This window comes from Neolamprologus brichardi, chromosome 16 (assembly GCF_056152115.1).
Source record: "Neolamprologus brichardi isolate AB-2024 chromosome 16, ASM5615211v1, whole genome shotgun sequence".
Taxonomy (NCBI): Eukaryota; Metazoa; Chordata; class Actinopteri; order Cichliformes; family Cichlidae; genus Neolamprologus; species Neolamprologus brichardi.
The window spans coordinates 25,515,221-25,534,754 of record NC_142119.1 but is presented as its reverse complement, the minus strand read 5'-3'; the positions used below and the strand labels follow the sequence as shown (position 1 = coordinate 25,534,754).

The 19,534-nt window shown below is 40.3% G+C and overlaps 1 protein-coding gene across 1 annotated transcript in view; it reads left to right on the top strand.

Annotated features, from left to right (window-relative positions):
- Positions 1-19,534, top strand: part of LOC102779061 (sodium channel protein type 1 subunit alpha-like) — a 36,846-nt gene that overhangs the window by 2,727 nt on the left and 14,585 nt on the right. Inside the window, exons 5-9 of the mRNA XM_087830071.1 lie at positions 522-588; positions 1,765-1,906; positions 5,171-5,377; positions 7,226-7,228; positions 12,230-12,454. Coding sequence (XP_087686197.1) covers positions 522-588; positions 1,765-1,906; positions 5,171-5,377; positions 7,226-7,228; positions 12,230-12,454 — 644 coding nt within the window. The remainder of the gene's footprint in view (positions 1-521; positions 589-1,764; positions 1,907-5,170; positions 5,378-7,225; positions 7,229-12,229; positions 12,455-19,534) is intronic.

Genomic DNA, 19,534 nt, shown 5'->3' with positions numbered 1-19,534 from the left:
GTTTTCCTCAGTCTGTTGTCGCGTCATACCCTCTTTGCTGTGTGTTTTCTTGGTGCTCCTGGTTTTTTCATCCTTCTTCTCCAGTTTCCAGCTTCCTAGTTTTATAGCCTCCCAGTGTTTAGTTCTTAGTTTCCATTTTCAAGTATTGGTTTGTTTTTTGTGTGTTTATTTTATGGATTATTTTTCCCAGCAAATAAAGTACGAGTCCTGCATTTGGTTCGTTCATCCTGCCTGCCACACAGCTTACCATGACAAAGAAGCCAAAAAGTCCTAATAGCTTGTTGTTGGGCTGTATATGTTAAGCTCTTAATATGTATTTCACTCTTCTCTGATTCAATAAAACATTTGCAATACAAGAATGAAGCACTCTTGTTGTCTTCTACATTCTATAATTGTAACCTAATTCTACATCTGATGTTTTATGTATTGTTTTGGACCTCTAACAAACCATTCTTGTCATAGTCTCCCCATGAATTGCATGCAATAATAAATAACTGCTATTTTCCTTCTTTCCCCATCAGGTCATTACTATTACCTGCCTGACAACAAAAAACATCCATTACTTTGTGGCAGCAGCATTGGAGCTGGGTAAGCAAGTTGGCTCTCCAGTTATAAGAGAACTGAATAAAATAACAAATGAACACAATCCTGGTACAGCCCCAGTTTTACAAAAATGTCAGTATTATGTATGTGTAAAAAACAGACTGCAGTAAATTTCTTTTTTTTGCTTTTTTTTTTTTTTTGCAGTAAATTTCTAATGTAATAAAAATATATATTTATCTACAATAGAAAATAGAAAAAGAAAAATAGAAAATAGAAAAAGTATCACTGCATCCCCTCATCTCTAACAATAATCAATAAATGTCTGGGAACTGATAAGGCCAGCTGCTGAAATTCTGGAGAGGAATATTGTTCATAGTCTTTTTTGTTTTGTTTTGTTTGTTTATTTTTTCATTTTAGGATGCACAGAATGTTTTCAATAGGTGAAAGGTCTAGACTGCAAGCAGGCTGTTTCAGCTGAAATATGCAAGGCCTTCCCTGAACATCATGCCATCTGGATGGGGGCATACACTGCTCATTTTCAAATCGTAAAACATTTTCTGGATCATGTTCACAGATAGCCTCTTCTTTTTTATTTGTGGATGACAATGACGTGTGGGAGTGTTTGCAGTGATTTCCATGGCAGAATCATGAATGCTTTTTTTTTTTTTTTTTTTTGCAATGCCTGAAGATCATGAGCATCCAATTTATGTTGTTTTGTACCTTGAACACTTTAGATTGTCTGAATCTTTTGAGGGTTATGTAATGTGGATGATAAGATATTCAAAGTCTTTCAAGTCAATTTTAAGTAGAGGAACATTTTTCTGGCCAGGCAATGAATGCAGTACAATGAATGTAATTAAATCATTGCGTTTTGTTTTTATTTACATTTTGCACATTTTTTAAATTTATTTATTTATTTTTATTTTATTATTGTCTATTTATTGTTATGTTTTGTATTTTTTTGTAACTTCTGCTATCTGCTAGGCAGAAGGGTTGAAATAAAGCCCATTCGGCACATCACCAAATGAAAAATACAACAACAAAGATGTAGGATTGCTCGAATGCTAAATCAGCCAAAAATGGGACAACTTTCCTCTTCTTAGAAATCCAGCAACTGGTCTGTTCAGCACCCAACTTTTATGGAATTAGTGTTGTTTCATGCATTCTTTCATAGTATTGCATTGACAATTCTTTCAGATCTTAACAGATCTTTTCTTGCAGGAAGTGTCCAGAGGGGTATAGGTGCTTCAAAGTGGGAAATAACCCAGACAATGGTTATACCAGCTTTGACACATTTGGCTGGGCCTTCCTTTCTCTTTTCAGACTGATGACACAGGATTGTTGGGAAAAGCTGTATCAGCAGGTAGGCTAAAAAGGGAAACTAAAAGACAATAAAAATGTAAAATGATTGTGTACAATTTTAGTAATGCTCATTTTGGTAAATTTTCAGTGTGTTTAACTTTTGCATTATTCAGGATATTGGTCAGTTTTCTAATAAAATCTCTTGTTTTAGTATAAAATTTTACATTTAACATTCAATTTACTTTATTCCTTTTGCTGATCACTTACCCCATGAGAACATGTTTGGTTGGTTTTGATAAGACATTTAACCTGTAGGTTCAGATTACTCCTTCTCTCGCCATATAAAAAGGCAGGGCTTGCTGTGTTTGCAGGAAAAGCACTCATCCACCACCATATTTTCTTTAAAGACAATATTTAGAGCTTTTTGTTTCTCACTTTTAGCACGCCTTACAATTAGGTAGCAAAATTTAGACTATTAACAAGCTCTCTAATGACAGTATTTCTCAGTCATGATATGAAACAGAGGTTGACACAAAAAGACACAAAAGCTTTATACTAGCATGGTGGATGATTCTAGACACCAAATTTATGAGAATGGCCTAGTGTGTCACTGTAAATGATTATAATTGTCACTATAACTAACTGTATTTATTTAATAAGTTTTGTATTTTGCTAAATTTCTTGTAGGTTTGTTACTCTTGAATATACTTCAGGTTAATATAATTTTGGACACAGACTTAACTATTGTTTTTTCTGTGACTGCTGTAGTGATTTGGCACTGTATAAATAAAAATAATAATAATTTATACAGCATTTTAACAAACAATATTATTTATGCTACAGCATAATTGCATATATTGAAAGGAAAGAGTTTACCAAAAACACAGAAGCTGTTTCAGTTGTAGAGCAAGATTTAGCAGACTCAGAACCCAAATGGTAGGCCTATTAAATTCTAGGTTTGTGGTAAAAGGTATTTAGTAGCAAATGAGTTGCTCATCTTTATTTCTGTTACTTTATATCATATATATTAAATTGCTGCAGGACCAAGGCATTGGCTTTAGATTTGGACATTTGAAATAGTCAATAAATTGACTTGTTTGGAGTTTGGAACCAAGCTAAACTGGGTTTTTTATTCATTGTTATTTGCTCTAGGAAATTAAGCTCAAAAATTATCTTGATGCATGCCCAATAAGCCAGGTAAGGAGATCCCAAAAGAGTTGCTTCTGTTCATCAGGATGTAATGTTTTTAGTGGGAGAAACATTTCACCACTCATCATCAGTTTTGGTCAAGTTACTTGACAACAGTAGTTAGTTACTAAAACTGATTACTTATCCAAGAAAGTAATGTTGTTACTTTACTGATTACTTATTTTCAAAAGTAATTACTTACTTTAATACTTAGTTACTTAAAAAAAAACATGATACACAACCTGATTACGTAATAATGCAATAGACCTTTCAGGCCAATTAAATTTTTTCTGCATAATCCAGCATATAAAATTGAAAAAAAAAAAAGTATTTTTTTGAAAGTTGTTTAATTAGTTTTAATCTTTTAATTTTATGCACATTGCATCAAGCAAAAGTTAAATTATATGCAACAGTCTTTAATCTGAAGAAATTTCTTTAACATTTAAACCTTTTTTCTGCATATTCCCGAATATAAAATACATTAATTATTTGTGTTTATACTCACTCTTTCAAATAGATGCAAGTAAAGCACAGCAAAAAATAAATAAAATCAAAGATTCCGCAGCACAAAGTCCTGTCATTCCGAAATCTATTTTCACCTGTTTACCTGGGGTGGGGCCGGTGGAAGTTTGCCCGGTGCCGCAACAGTCATGTCACTGGGAGGATCCCACATTCCCATGGCAGCATGCTAGGTGTTTGCTGAGATTTGAAGTTTAATTTTTCACTGTAGAATTTTTCTTCCCACGCAGTGTACACGCTTTTGTCACTTTTTACAGAATCAAACTCAAGGTAGCGTCAGCACTTTCAAACTTTAAAAGCTGCATGGTTGTAATCTCTCCGACACTATATATTATCCATTGTTGATCGACACACTGTCGACTGTGTACTGTGGGAGTGTCTGGTTGGGTGTGAAACGAGTTCCAGTTTTCCGTGTCCAGTTCTCTCCAGATCCATCTCCTGCCGTGCATATCAGCAGACGTTTCACGCTTCTTGTCATGAGACACACTCATTTACAGAAAAGTAACTGTTATAATTACGTTTTTTGAAATAGTAATCCCTTACTTTACTCATTACTTGAAAAAAGTAATTGGATTACAGTAATATATTACTTGTTATTGCCCATCTCTGCTCATCATTGTGCAAAGGTACTGTTTATAAGGTTGGGGATACCTGCAGTCAGCTCACACTGAAGAAGTCACTTGGATGAGTGACAACACGTTTCGCCCCGCTGAAAACGCTACATCCAGATGAACAGAATAACTTTTTTGGTCATCTTCTTTTGTATAATTAGATTTTTGGCCTTTTCGGGCTTTATTGACAGATACAGTGAAGAAATGCCAGGAGAGCAGAGGGAGAGAGATGAAGACATGTGGCAAAGGCCTGCGGGTCAAATTCGAACCCAAGCTGGCCCAAGCCGCTCTCAGCCATATGGTCACCTGCTCAACTCACTGAGCTAGCTAGCTAGCTTTTTCTGGTCTTGCCTCTGTCTTGTCATCAGCATGTCCTTTTGTAGTCTGTCTAGTCTAAATGTTTTTGTTATCCTTCGCTTCCTTTGTCATGTTCCTGTGTCTGTCTGGTCTCTCTGTGTTCTATTTGGTCTCATTCTATTTGCATCCATCCATTCATTTCCTGATTTATTTAGTGTCCTTTTCAAGTATATTATGTTCAATTTCGATTCCCCTCTGTCTCGTCAGTTAGATTCTGTTCAGCCGTGTTCCTTGTTATTTCCCATCTCTCTGATTACCTGCTGTGTGCAGTCTCCCCTTTGGTTATTGTTACACTATCCCTCAAACTGTGTGCGGCCCTCTTCCAATCCAGTTTCTGCTGGTCAGATTATGTGCTCTGAATTTAAGTTCTTATTGTAATAGGACTTAGGCAACGAAGCTGTTTTGAGGTTTACACATTGTTTTCAGAGTCTTGCATTTTGGGTCCAATTCCTGCCTGCCACACAACTGAGATTTGATGATTACTTTAAAAAAAATGAAAGTGACAAATTTACAGGCACCTCAAATTTGAGAGCTTCTAAAATAGAAAGTATTCACTGTAAAAGGGTAGAATTTTATAGCCACATATGCCAAGTATCAATACTGTATTTTAAGTAACTGTAAAAACACCAAAATCTTGTTTGTTTTTCCAGACTTTGCGGACATCTGGGAAGCCATACGTGATCTTTTTTATGCTTGTAATATTCCTTGGTTCCTTCTACTTGATCAACCTGATCCTGGGTGTTGTAGCTATGGCCTATGACGAGGAGAACCAGATTGTCAAAAAGGAAGCTCAGGAGAAGGAGGAGGAGTTTCAGGCCATGCTTGAACAGCTGAGAGAGCAATATAAGGAAGCTCAGGTACACTGACTAACTCCTTTATTTTTCCCAAGATATAATTTGGCAAGTAGCCTTCAGTAATAGTAATAAATCATACAGCAATAGTACATTCATGTAGTTGTAAAAAGCATGAAAGTATATTAAGTAATCGAAAGTATTTAGAAGGTTTCAGATATTTTGGTTTACAAGTTTACAAAACTCAGTCCACAACTACGATTTACAAGTACAAAATATTAATGACCACAATTTGTGTCAGGGTAGGTGTGGAAAATAGGACTCGTATGCAGGACTCCCTTAGAAGAAGACAGTGGATTTATTTACAGTGAGGTAATGGATAAAGTGATGGGTGCCCAGGTGTGGTCTCCTCCTTCTCCTCCTAGCAGTGCTCGTGGCTGTGAAGTGAAAACGCACATAGTGACTCCTTCCAAAACAGTTATCCAAGTGGCAGTCCAGCTCCCGTGATTTCTCTCCATTTCTCTCCTAGTGGCAAACACACAAATACACACAGAGTAACTAAGCAATCCTCAGCTCAACGTAAAGTGCCACAAAAAACCATCCGCACTGCTCTACCGTGCTTCACACAACGATCCAGTGCTGACTGAAGCTTGATCGCCCCGTTAAGAAGGCAGGCCCAAAGATGGCGGATAATTGGCTACAGCTGGTCGGCTCCGATCAGCAACAGGTGCGGCCAGCATTCCAGACCATACCCCTCCCAGTCCACCAAATATTGGAAGCCCCTACCGCGGGGCCTAGCGTCCATAATCCGCGTTATGGAATATGCAGGTGCACCGTCGATAATCCGGGCAGGTGGTGGGGAACCAGCAGGAGGGCACAACGGGCTGGTCTGGACTGGATTCACCTGAGAAACATGAAACACATTATGAATCCGCATATTGCGGGGCAGAGACAACTTCAACGTCACAGGATTGAGGACCGAATGAACAGGGAAAGGCCCGATGACCCAGCTTTTTGGACTCAGTCCAAAGGGGAATGTACCTGGTTGAGAGCCATACCTTCTGGCCAACCTAGTAAGCGGGTGCCGGGGTGCGGCGACGGTCTGCCAAGCTCTTGTTCCGTTCCGCCATCCAAAGCAAGGCTGCCCTCGTTGCCTTCCAGGCGCGCCGACATCGACAAATGTGATGTTGGACAGATGGCACGACAAGCTCCCCCTCCATGATATACAGGAGCAGAAGTAGGTAACCCAGGGAGGCTTCAAAAGGTGGACGAGTTAGATGCGACGACACAGCATAGCATGGCCTCCAGTTCCTGATTTGCCCTCTCTGCTTGGCCATTTGTCTGAGGATGAAAGCCAGAAGACAAACTGACCTGGGCCCCCAGTTCAGCACAAAACTCCTTCCACACCCGGGAAGTGAACTGGGGCCCTCCGTCCGACACAATGTCCTCGGGAATGCCATGTAAACAGAAAACATGTTGGGCGAGGAGTTTAGCAGTTTCCAAAGCAGACAGGAGTTTAGCCAGGGCCACAAAATGGGCTGCCTTGGAAAAGCGGTGAACAATGGTAAGTGGGCGATCGTGGCTCAAGAGTTGGGAGTTCGCCTTGTAATCGGAAGGCTGCCGGTTCGAGCCCCGGCTTGGACAGTCTCGGTTGTTGTGTCCTTGGGCAAGACTGTGGTGGCTGTGGCTACAATGTAGCTTGCCATCACCAGTGTGTGAATGTGTGTGTGAATGGGTGGATGACTGGGGTCCTTAGGGACTAGTAAAGCGCTATATAAATACATTTACATTTACCATTTAAGTATGACAGTATTACCTGACGATGGTGGCAACCCAGTGACAAAGTCCACCACTATGTGAGACCATGGACTTTGTGAGTCGCATGTGGCGACTCACTGTCGCCACATGCGACAGCAAGTGGCCGTAACTGACCCGAGGGTGGAGAGCTAGGAGCTTTGTTCTGAGCACAGATGGTACATGCAGCGACATACTCCTGGACGTCGCCAGAGCAGGCCACCAGAACAAGCATCTTAAGAACTTGATGGTGGTTGATGGCAGGAGAACTTAGCTGTGTCAATGAATGACCTAGCCACGGACAGCCGTGGGAACATACTGTCAGCCCACTGGGCCCGAACCGGTATCAGGTTCCAGTTGCAGAGCCTCCCTGATCAACTTCTCAATCTCCCACGTCACCGCACCCACCACACAGCTGGCCGGGAGGAGAGAGAGGGCATCTGGCTTGGTGTTACATGACCCTGGCTTGTAAGTGATGACAAGATCAAAGTGAGTAAAAAACAAGGCCCACCTGGCTTGCCGGGCGTTGAGGCGTTTGGTTGTCTGCAGGTACGACAGATTCTTGTGGTCCATCCAGACCAGCACCGGATGCACACTCCCCTCCAGCCAGTGGCGCCATTCTTCCAAGGCCAACTTGATTGCCAGAAGCTCCCTATCCCACATCATAATTACGCTCTGCCTGGGAACGACGACGGGAGAAGAAGGCGCAGGGATGAAGTTTACCTTCTACTTGTTGGGAAAGGACCGCTCCCACACCAGAATCCGACGCGTCCACTTCCACAGTGAAGGGTCGCGATAAATCTGCTTGAATGAGAATGGGGGTTAACGAGAATAACAATTTCAGTTGCACAAAAGTCTGTTGGGCCTGGGGTGACCACACAAACTGCTGTTTAGGAGACGTGAGAGTAGTCAACGGCAACACCACAGTACTGAAGTTACGAATGAACTTACGGTAGAAGTTAGCAAAGCCCAAGAATTTCTGGAGTGCCTTCCGGGTCTTAGGCTCCGGCCACTCCACCACTGCCTTGACCTTAGCAGGATCCGCTCTCAACTGCCCCCGGTCAATCACAAACCCCAGAAAAGACACTGTTGGGACGTGAAATTCACATTTGTCACCTTTGACGAACAGGCGATTCTCCAACAGCCATTGAAGAAGCAGTCTGACATGTTCAACATGCTCCTTACAAGTCTTGGAAAAAATTAGAATATTATCTAAGTACACAAAAGCAAAGTGGTTAATGAAATCCCGAAGCACATCATTCACCATAGCCTGAAACACTGCTGGAGCATTGATTAGACCAAAAAGCATGACCAAATATTCGAAATGGCCCAAGTGCGTGTTGAATGCGGTCTTCCACTCGTCCCCTTCTCGAATACAAACCAAATAATAGGCATTGCGAAGGTCCAGCTTAGTAAAAATGGTGCCTCCCTGGAGCAACTCGAATGTGGACGCTAGCAGAGGAAGAGGATATTTGTTCTTGATGGTTATTTTGTCGAGACCACGGAAGTCAATGCAGGGGCAAAGGGATTTGTCTTTCTTTTCGATAAAAAAGAATCCTGCCCCAAGCGGAGAAGTGGATGTTCGAATTATGCCTGCCGAGAGTGAGTCAGTAATATAGCTGACTCAGGCTTGGACAGGCGGCTGGTGGGCAGTGTAGCTCCTGGAAGCAAATCAATGCCACAATCATAAGGTCGGTGAGGCGGAAGCGACGAGGCCAAACTCTTGCTGAACACTTTAGCTAGACCATGATACTCAGTTGGAACAACAGAGAGATGAGGAGCACAGACAGAGTCCTTCGCCATTGTCGGTGTCAGATTGGGAACAGCTGACAGTAAGCACTGCTTGTGACACCACTCACTCCATCCCCCCACACTACCCTGGGCCCAATCTATCTGAGGGTTATGACGTTGAAGCCACGGGTAACCTAACACCAATGGAGTATCGGGCGCCTTAAACAGAAACAAACTTATCTTTTCAACAAGATTACCAGAAAGAACCAGCGTGATTTCATGCGTGCGATGCATGACTTTGGCCAGCACTTCCCCATTGAGGGCAGACACATGTAAAGGAACATGCAGGGAAACAAGCGGGACCCCCAATTTCCTGGCTAAAGTTTCAACCCTAAAGCTTTGTTCCGCACCTGAATCCACTAGTGCATTACAGGAATGAGTTATGGACTGAAAGATACGTTTGGCGGGGCAACTGAGGTGGGGTAACACATCTCCCGTCGCACCCATTAGTAACCCCACAGCTACTGACGGGCCGAATCTTTCAGCCGGGATGGGCAAGAGTCTGCAAAGTGCCCCTTCTTTCCGCATGCAAAGCACTCACCCATCTGGCGTTTCTTCCTCCACCCCGGCTTGCTGAATCTAGCTCGCCCTAGCTGCATTGGCTCCTCCTCTGTCTCCTCAGCCAACCACCTGGGCTTCCTGTTGCCCTGCGGGCTTCCTCAGACCGTCCTCTGTATTCTCGCATCATCAAAGCATCCAAAAGATTTGGGTAATTCTTTGGTGGCCAACTCACGTCTGAGTCCTTCATTGAGGTTATTGAGAAATGCCCCCCGAAGTGCTTTTTCATCCCAGCCAGTCTCCACAGCCAAAATCCAAAAATCCACAGAGAAATTTGCCACACTCTTTTTGCACTGTTTTAATGAAAACAAACGGTGAGCAGCTGCATCCGGATTAGAACCTTTATCAAAAACACAGCGGAATTTGGTCCGAAAGTCAGGATAAGAAACATTGGGGTTGGAACACAGCACTGCCTGAGCCCACTTCAGTGCTCTCCCAGTCATGAGTTGTACTATAAGAGCAATTTTGGCACCGTTGGTAGCATAAGCTTGAGTCTGTTGGCGCACTGGGTTAAGAAGCCTCTGCACTTATCTATATCCCCTGAAAATTTTTCAGACACAGGTAAGGTGTGCTCACGCATGGGTGGAGGTAGAGAGGGAGGAAGAGGGCAGGCAGCCGCCACGATTAAGGGGGGTAACTGAGGTACTGAGATACCAGAGCAGTTAAAAACTGGTAAATAGCAAATACCTTTGGTAAATGGTAAATGGCCTGTATTTATATAGCGCTTTACTAGTCCCTAAGGACCCCAAAGCACTTTACATATCCAGTCATCCACCCATTCACGCACATATTCACACACTGGTGATGGTAAGCTACAATGTAACCACAGCCACCCTGGGGCGCAATGACAGAGGCGAGGCTGCCGGACACTGGCGCCACCAGGCCCTCTGACCACCACCAGTAGGCAACAGGTGAAGTGTCTTGCCCAAGGACACACACACCTTTCTGTGCCTTGCTCATGTTTTGAGCCATGTGCCTGTTCATCTTAGCCACTATGATGAACAGGAGCCTGACAGGAGCTTCCATACAGTACTAAGGCAGGTTACTGGCCAGTAGTTGATTGGACTGTTCCCATCTGGGGGTCCATGGGATCAGAACTGTCCAGCCTTCAGTTATCCATTCTGGGTGTCTGTCTGTGACTAGTAGCTGGTTCATTTGTGCTGGAAGATGTTCATGGTGTGCAGTCAGATTCTTCTGCCAGTAGGTGTGAATCATGTCAGGGCCTGGTGCTATCCAATTCTTCATACTAAAGAATCTTTCTTGTCTGCAACTGTGACGCTTAGTGACTTGCGGCTCTCAGAGCAGACCACAGCAACCTCCCTGAACAGGATCGAATAAGCATTGCTGTTATGGATTACATTCTTCTCCCAGATGCTCTTCCATTATTGCTCCATCTACAGCAACGGTGGGGCTGTTGTCATATCGTTCCTTTGGCACAGAGAGTATAGCTTGGATGGTTCAGTAGACTACACCTGGTTTATTCTCCTGCCTTCTATCTTTCTGGTATACCTCTTCCAGCCGCTGGCCAAGGCTGTCTTTGCATGGCAGTTTACAAGGACTCAGGTATGGACAGCTTGCTGTACTGTACTTCCTACACACCCTCTTCATCACTGCACCTTTCTGCAGCTCCAATAGTTAGCTGCACATTTATATAAATATACACTTACATACATATACAAAAGTTTTAGCTTTGATGTTGTTGTTTTTGAATTTTATTTCCTTTGTCTGGTGTGATTTTATATAATTTTGAACTTAAAATCTTATAAATACTCTTAAAAAAAGAACACCCTGTGGCAGGGCATGGTCTGCAGTGCTGCTGCAGGGGTGGCATCCACACTCATGCATCACTGGCTTAAAAGTCTGTGCTGACTGTTTATGTTGATGTTGTCAGAGAGTGAGCTGTGAACGGGGAGCTGCAGCTGTGGTTTGTAAAACCAACTGTGTGTGTGAAAAAAAGTAAATGCTGAAAAGCATGGACATGTCAGTGGGTCTGCCATGGTTCTGTTACACACCACCATAATAGTGGTTTTTGTAAGCAAGTCTCAATTTCAACTGTGAAGAGAAGACTTCGAGCTGTATGTTTGACAGGACGTGTGGCAGCAAGAAAGCCATTGCTAAGACATCAGAATAAGACAAAGAGGCTTGCCTGGGCCATGACACAGCTCCATTGGACTACTGAAGGCTGGAAAAGGGTATTATGGACTGAGGAATCACAATTTGAAATCTCTGATTCATCACACAGAATCATTGTATGCCATCGAGTAGGCGAAAGGATGATTCCGCAGTATGTGGCATCAACTGTCAAACATGGAGGAAGAACTGCGAAGGTCTGGGCTATTGTACAGAGCGAGAGGCACCCTGAACCAAAACGGCTACCACAGCACTCTGCAGCGCCATTCAATACCTTCTGATATGCGCCTACGTGCAAATTATGCAATTATGCAAATCCAAGTTATGCCAGAACTACCTCAGGAAAAACGAACAAGACGATAAGCTTGAAAACATGCAGTGGCCAGCACAGTCTCCAGACTTAAACCCCATCGAGCTGGTTTGGGATGAACTAGACACAAGATTGAAAGCAAAGCAACCTACAAGTACCGAATATTTATATATTATGTAATATATATGTTATATATATATATATATATATATATATATATATATATATATATATATGTAGGCACAGGCAGAACATGTCCAGGAGCTTTATACCAAGAATTGATAATCAAATATCACTGATCTGTTACTATCATTGTCTTATCTTCACACTTCTAGGCAGCAATAGCTGCTGCTGAAGAAGGAGCTACCGAGACCAGTGATAAAGTTGGTGGCAAAGAGAGTTTCTCTAAGACCTTCAAGATGAGCTCCAAAAGGGCAAAGGAGAGACACAGCAGGCGAAAACAAAGAAAGGAAGAAGAGAAAGTGGCTGAGAGTAAGCCTCCTAAATCTGAGTCAAAAGACAATATACAGATGGCTTGCAGGAGGTCATCTACACATCAGGTAATTTCCTATGTGGTATGATGTGATATGAAAGTGTTATATAAGTGATCTTTTTAGTTCTAAAGTCCCTTTCACTTCTTCATTGGTTACTTTATTGCACTTTGTTACTGGTATTCATTACTGCATCTTCACTACATTTATTGTAAATTACAATATGACCTAATACCAAAAGGTTTGGACACCATTTAAAATGTAAATAAAAACAGAATTCAATGAATGTAAATCTCATGAACCAATATTTTTAGTCACAAAAGAACACAGAAAACATACCAGATGGTTAAACAGAGATATTTTACAATGACTTTGACACTTTAATGTTGAAAATTAGAAATTTCCTGTTTCATCTGTTTAATCTACTGTCAGGTTTATTGTCTGGAAGCATTGTTACAAAAGTAAATTACCAAACACAAATTTCCTTACTCTGTGCTAAGTTTTTATTTAGAAAGCCTTTATAACCCTTGTCAACAAGAAGATTCTCTGGCTTTTGTCACCTCTTGCAGGGTTCCTGACAGGCAGAAAAAGCAATTGGATTGATAATCTGACTATCCAGTTCTGAATTATGTGTAGCCATTTGAGATAACTTTTTTATTTTTTTCTCATTGCCCTTATCATCTTCTTTGTTTATCAAAATTTTTAGTTTTTTTTTTACAATTGTATATGCCATCATCAGCATGTTCATCCAACAATTCATCACAATGATCATCATCACCACCTGCAGCATAATAATAATTTCCATGGTGAAGCTTAGGATGTGGGCTCATAAAATGAATTTGCTAATAATAGCAGCAGTTTTGAGGACAAACTGAGTCGGAGGGGCTCCACCCCCAACAAAAGTTGTGACTGATACAGCAGCACTGCAATTTCTTTTCACGTTCTAGTTTTCAGTCCTGTGAGATTAGGTCCAGCTCTGTAAACTGCAATGGGATTTCTCTGGCCCTCATCACCTTCAGGACTTCCACTTAAAGTGATGTTAGATATGGCCTCCACTGATGACAAGAAGAATGAAACAGTTCTGTAGACCAGGCAGGCCAACTTAATTTGCTCATAATATTGTTCTGTTTCTGTTTGTTTATTTTCTTTTTGATCATTCCATCTCAAGTTATCAAAGGTTGGAAATACATTCTGCTTGATTAAATCTGATTTACAGAATAACTTTATGGTACAGAATTTGAAAATATTTAATGAGTGCTTTTAAACTTTAGCTTTATATATCAAATACTTTTCAAGACACATTTTTATTATATTTTATTATTTATGTTTTTCTATTGACCCACTTTGATGTACACTGAAATCTGAGACAACACTTGAACATTAATATCTCAAAACTGTTACAGGTGTACAAGCCATCCTTTTTTCACTGGTTTCACTTATCAGAAAAAAACAGTGATTTAGGACATCAAAATATATCTGAGTATCTTCTACTTAAATTGAAAAAAAAAATCATGCTGTCCTGTAAAGCCCCATATTAAGCATATACTAATAAAAAAAACTCTAATTGCAAAAGTCAACTGGCATTCCTGAATGTTGTAATTATATTTCACAATAATGCAAAATGAAACATGTAGACTACAACAAAAAATGTAGTCTTAGTCACCAAAATGAAGAAAATTATATTTTCAATCAACTTTCATAGTGGACTGAGCAAATTGTACGAGAAAAATAAGTAGTCAGTCTAATTGAAGTAAAATATAATTTCTGAGTTCCCTGATGGTACTCTAATTATGAGTTAATAATAAATAAGTAATTATTAATTATTATAAATAATGAATAAATAATTTTCTTTAAATTTCTAAATATTTTTCATTACAGCAACCTGGGTGATTCCATCTAATATTTTAAAATACTCTTTCTTAACCCTTTAAAACCTACCATAGGACGAACTCCGCCAGAGCTTATATAATATTTTTACATGCTGTAGTGCCATTTTTGGGAGCATTTCAAGTTGCTATGCATCAATACAACCATTATGTCCAAATTTTAATAATATGTATGCATTAAGTGCATAATAATTACATAAATTGCAAAGAAGTGCAATAAACTACAAAAAAATTGAAAATTATTTTTGTTTTTTTAACATATATTTCTAGTTAGAGAAATTTAAGAGGCTTATCCCTCAAAACTGTAAACACAAAAAAGTTGTACAAAATAGTTTCCCACCACAGGAAATTTATTTTGAGTGTCTTCATAGTTTTATTTTTGAAATACACCAAATTTTATAAACTACTAGAAAAACAGGAAATAATTATTATTATAACGCAGATTTGCAAAAAAAAAAACAGCATATGCATCAAAATAAACTATTTCCAGCATTTGAATTCTAAGCATCCCAGAAACGATACAGAAGGTCATGAAGTCAAACATAACTTTTAAAAACACCAGTATAGGCTTATAAGGCCCTGAAGGTAAAAAACTACATTGCAAACTACAAAACTACAAGTGACACGACGCCACTTCCGGTTTCGGGCAGGTAATGGCGAACATGCGATAGTTCACGCTGACATCTATTCCAACGTAGGAAGTGTTATGAACAGCTGATTGGATCGGCAAAGCGTGTTTCTGGAATATTATGTTTTTGTTGCTGCAAGTGCTTTTTATGCAATTTTTGCAAAGCTATACAGTGGAACCCCGATTTACGAAATTAATTCGTTCCCAAGGGTCTTTCGTAAGTCGAAAAGTTTTGTAAGTCGAAGCACCCATTGTGCGTTTTGAGTGAGGCAATGCTGAACGATAGGCTATAGGCTAATTGCTAACTAGAACAACAATACGTCGTTCAGGTGGAACAGCTAAGCACAAGTACGGAAGCCAAGGGGTTGTCACATGATTCGGAAGGCATTGTGGGCATTGTAGGCCCAGCCAATCAGAGCCAGCGGATTTCGTTACTCGGGCATTTTGTCGTAACATGGGCAGAAATATTGCCAACATTAAACATACATTAATTGATGCAAATAAACACCTATATGATTCACAATAGCTCATTTTTGCTTATTTTAATTATTAACTCTGTCCCTAGGGACCAACATGCTTATCACTTAAAAAGTCCAAGATCTAACAAAAAATAACAAAATCTAAGGATTATTTCTGTGTAAATGTCATTTGTCTCAATTTCTTACAAAAAGTTATGTTCCTTCCTAAGATCAAAAACTGTGGAAGTGAGTTCCATGCCACCATTATTTTATACTGCGCTGTCCTCTGCATTAGATTAGTTTGACAAGGAGTTAACTAAAAAATGCCATTCTGTTGACTTAGAATATTGATGTACATCGGAAGAAAAAACAATTTGATATCCAGAATTTCTGGCACTTTTGCTATTATGATTTTTCTAGTTATGGAATAATTAATTGTGCCTTTTAATTTAGCCAAACCAGCTTTGTATTCATTTCTCTAACACTTTTCTTGAATGGGCAGATTAGAACTAAAGAAGTGGCTTTCTTTTGAGCAATTTGCAATGTATACAAATTGATTTCAGTTGTCTTTGACAAAATCACTGAACAATAATTTAAATGAGACAAAACTAATGATTTAACAAGTGTTTTCATCACTCTATTAGAAATAAAATTTGTCATATACTCCCACCCATTTTCAATAATATTTGATTTCACTATTCCAATTTAATATACTGGCAACAGTTACACCAAGTAACTTTGTCTCAGTGACCTGTTCAATGACAGTACCTCCCACTGTCAGACTTAGCACAGGTGGATCTTTTAAAAGGTATTTGGATCCTAACACTATACATTTACTCTTCTCCGCATTGATTACCATTCTATTTTCCTTTACCCAATTTTCAATTAATTTTAGTTCAACATTTAAAATATTGTTTCATTTAACTGGGTTTTGTGTGGATGAATAAATGGTGGAATCACCTGCATATAGGACAATGATGAAATTCTCCAAAGCAAAAGGCAATTCATTTGTGAAAATAGAAAATGAAAGTAGGCCTAGGCTACTCCCTTGAGGAACACCACAACAAAGAGTCTGCATGTCAGAGTGTTACGTCCCCAGGAAGAGGTCTAGGGGTGACAGCTGACAGCTGTCGCCGCCTCCACCTCCAGGTGGACTGGCAGACACTGGCAAGGCCACTATCCCTTTCTCCACCAAGCCAGACACAAGAGCAGCTTTCAGCTCAGCCTTACACAGAGCTGTGGAGATACCAATGCCATAAAATGATGCCACCTCATGCAAATCCCTCTTCTTAAAGGCGTCCAGCTGGACAAGCAAAGGGTTTGCGGCAATATCAAAGGTAGCCATTAAAAACCACAACAACAAAAAAACTACCCCAGGCTAACAATAATAACAAATAAGAACCACCTCCAACACACAAATCAAAGACGAGTGCGAAATGTGTGTGGCCACAGGGTTAACCAATAAATAAAAATACCACCAACCCTCTCCCCAGACCTGCCTACTAAAATCTTAGCCTAAGATTTCATGATCAACTGCATCAAACGCTGCGCTCAGATCTAGCGACACAGGGCTCGCAAAATCGCTAGCGATTTTTCCAGTTCGGCTACCAAAATCTATCTCTGCCCTGCCCATCGGGCTATCATAGGAAGGAAAAATATATGTCAATGCTTTTGCATTCTTTTAGAAATGTAGCTGGGTAATTATGTCATTGGCATCGGTGAGCCACTGTCAATATGTGACATATTGAAATCGTGTTTGAATTTGCGCTTGTTTTTTGCTTTTACTTTGCAATCGCGCGAACTGTGTATAGAGAGCAACAGCACTGATTGGTGAGTGACAATAATTTGTGCACCAATTCCTCTGAGAGCGTCTTATCAATCGTTAGCTTACTATGCAAACATGACAAGTGAAATCTCCCGCAGCTTAAACATGTGAGAGGTTGATCGCGCAGAGAATCGCTGAGCGTTATGTGAGTGCGTGTGTAAAAGCAGCAGGATATATATTTTAGTTCTGCTGAGCCAAATAAGACAGGTCAGGGTGAAAAAGTGAGAGCCAAAGAAAAGCTTACCACAAAACGGAAAGGTTATGACAAATCAGACTATCAGAGGCAAAAAGAAAGTTCAGCTATATGGTTTCATGAACAAAATAATTTCTGTGGCTGCAATATGACGAGCTAAATAACCAGGGGTGCACATAAGTGGTCCGCAGGTGCGCATTCGCTGTCAAAATAAAAAACGTGCACAAGATAAGAAGTTGCAACGCGTGTTTGCGTACATAGGATTTTCAGGAGGAGGACAGACATTTGTTTAGAACTCTTAAAGATGTTGAAGAAGCAAGCTCCTTTAAGCAATTACTTTGGTGTTCCTCCACTTCCAAAGAAATGTCAGAAGGAGTCCGAACCACAAAAGAAGCGCGTATTCTCGGAAAAGTGGTTGAGGGAGGTGAGCTGACTTCAAACAAATGATGAACGCACATTATGTGGTGCAGAATGTGCCATGAAAATCCCACTCTAGCGGACAAAAACAGTGCCTTTTATATGTACGCAAATGCGTGTTGCAACTTCTTATCTGGTGCGCGTCTTTTATTTTGACAGCAAATATGCACCTGCGGACCACTTATGTGCACCCGTGTAAATAACATAATGTTCTGCCGGGTGTGTTGTTGGTTTTTCCTCGATTTCGACAAGCGCCTTTGTTACTCGGACCAGTAATTTTAAGAAAGGCCCCCATTAGAACCCATGAGAAATGCAAGAAATGCATTATTGCTCAGTCTGCAATATCTTTCCCAGAACAAACACCAATTGCAAATAACATACTAAAAATAAACCTGAAAAATCTGTTTAGAACAGCGTACTATGTTGCAAAGAGTGAACTACCACTGGCAAAATTTAGCAGTCTTTGCAAACTTCAAAAAGCAAATGGCCTAGATCTTGGTTCCACTTGCCTCTTACCCGTGACTTCAGTGGAAATTTCAAATTCAGGATCTGACACAGACTGATTCATGTCCTACACAGTTCTTACAAGTTCATAGACATTTCTGTTCAATTAGAACCAAGTATTTGAGTTGATGATTGTAATTTTTATACAATGTTGTAATTTGTGTTTCAACAATTTTTTGATTAATGTTTTGTTTCCGTTACAATATTATACTCTTTTTTATTCGGGTTACTTAAATTTATTTTGGGCTACCAAAAACTGAAGAGTCTCTGCCCGAAAGGCTACCAGGGATTTTGAAATTTTGCGAGCCCTGCGACACTGTTCCAACAATCGTTTCATCTTCAATATCGCTTCTCCAAAAGTTGATTCTGTTCATCTGGACGTAGCGTTTTCCGTGGGAGAAACATTTCGTCACTCAGCCAAGTGACCTCTTCAGTCTCAGCTGACTGCAGGTTTCCCCAATCTTATAAACAGTACATTTGCATAATGACTGAAACCAGCCCACTAAAGGAACAATGGGCTGGGAGGTCATTTCCTTCATCATAATTAATTCCTTCAATATCACTTATTAAGTCATCAGTTATCTGAGCCAAAGGTGTAGTTGTAGAATGTTCTTTTTTATATGCATGATGATAAGCAGAATTTTATTCATTAGTCCCAAAAGGTTGATTCTGTTCATCTGGATGTAGCATTTTCAGTGGGAGAAATGAAAGTGACTTCTTGCCACAGCGCGAGCCAACAGACACAGATTGGACCCAAAAGACAGATTTAACAGAGATGCTCAAGATACGTGACATGACTTTTACTTACAAGACTTGAACAGCGGCAGTGCTTGTGAACATAAACAGTGACTATATACAAGGTTAAGTGACACTATTATGGTATTAAACATGTAGGTCAACACTAGTGCAGGGGCACTAGTGACAATCAGCTGTGACGATCATAAAATGCTATAACTATGAAGACTATACACAGGAACATGAGCTAGAGCCAGAGCTGTGACATGGGCAAAAACACTACAACTATGCTATATACAGAAATGATGCTATATACAAGAACAGGAACTAGACAATGATAACCGAGATGCAAGATAAATACTGTGAGTAACTGGGGTGGACATGAGCAAGTCAGCGGGGTCCTAGAGTTAGATGAGATGTCCAAGGGAATATAGGGTCAGGAATGTGAGTGGGAGGACCAGTGATCAAAGTCACTGCAACAACAGGAGAGGTGAGTTAGAAAA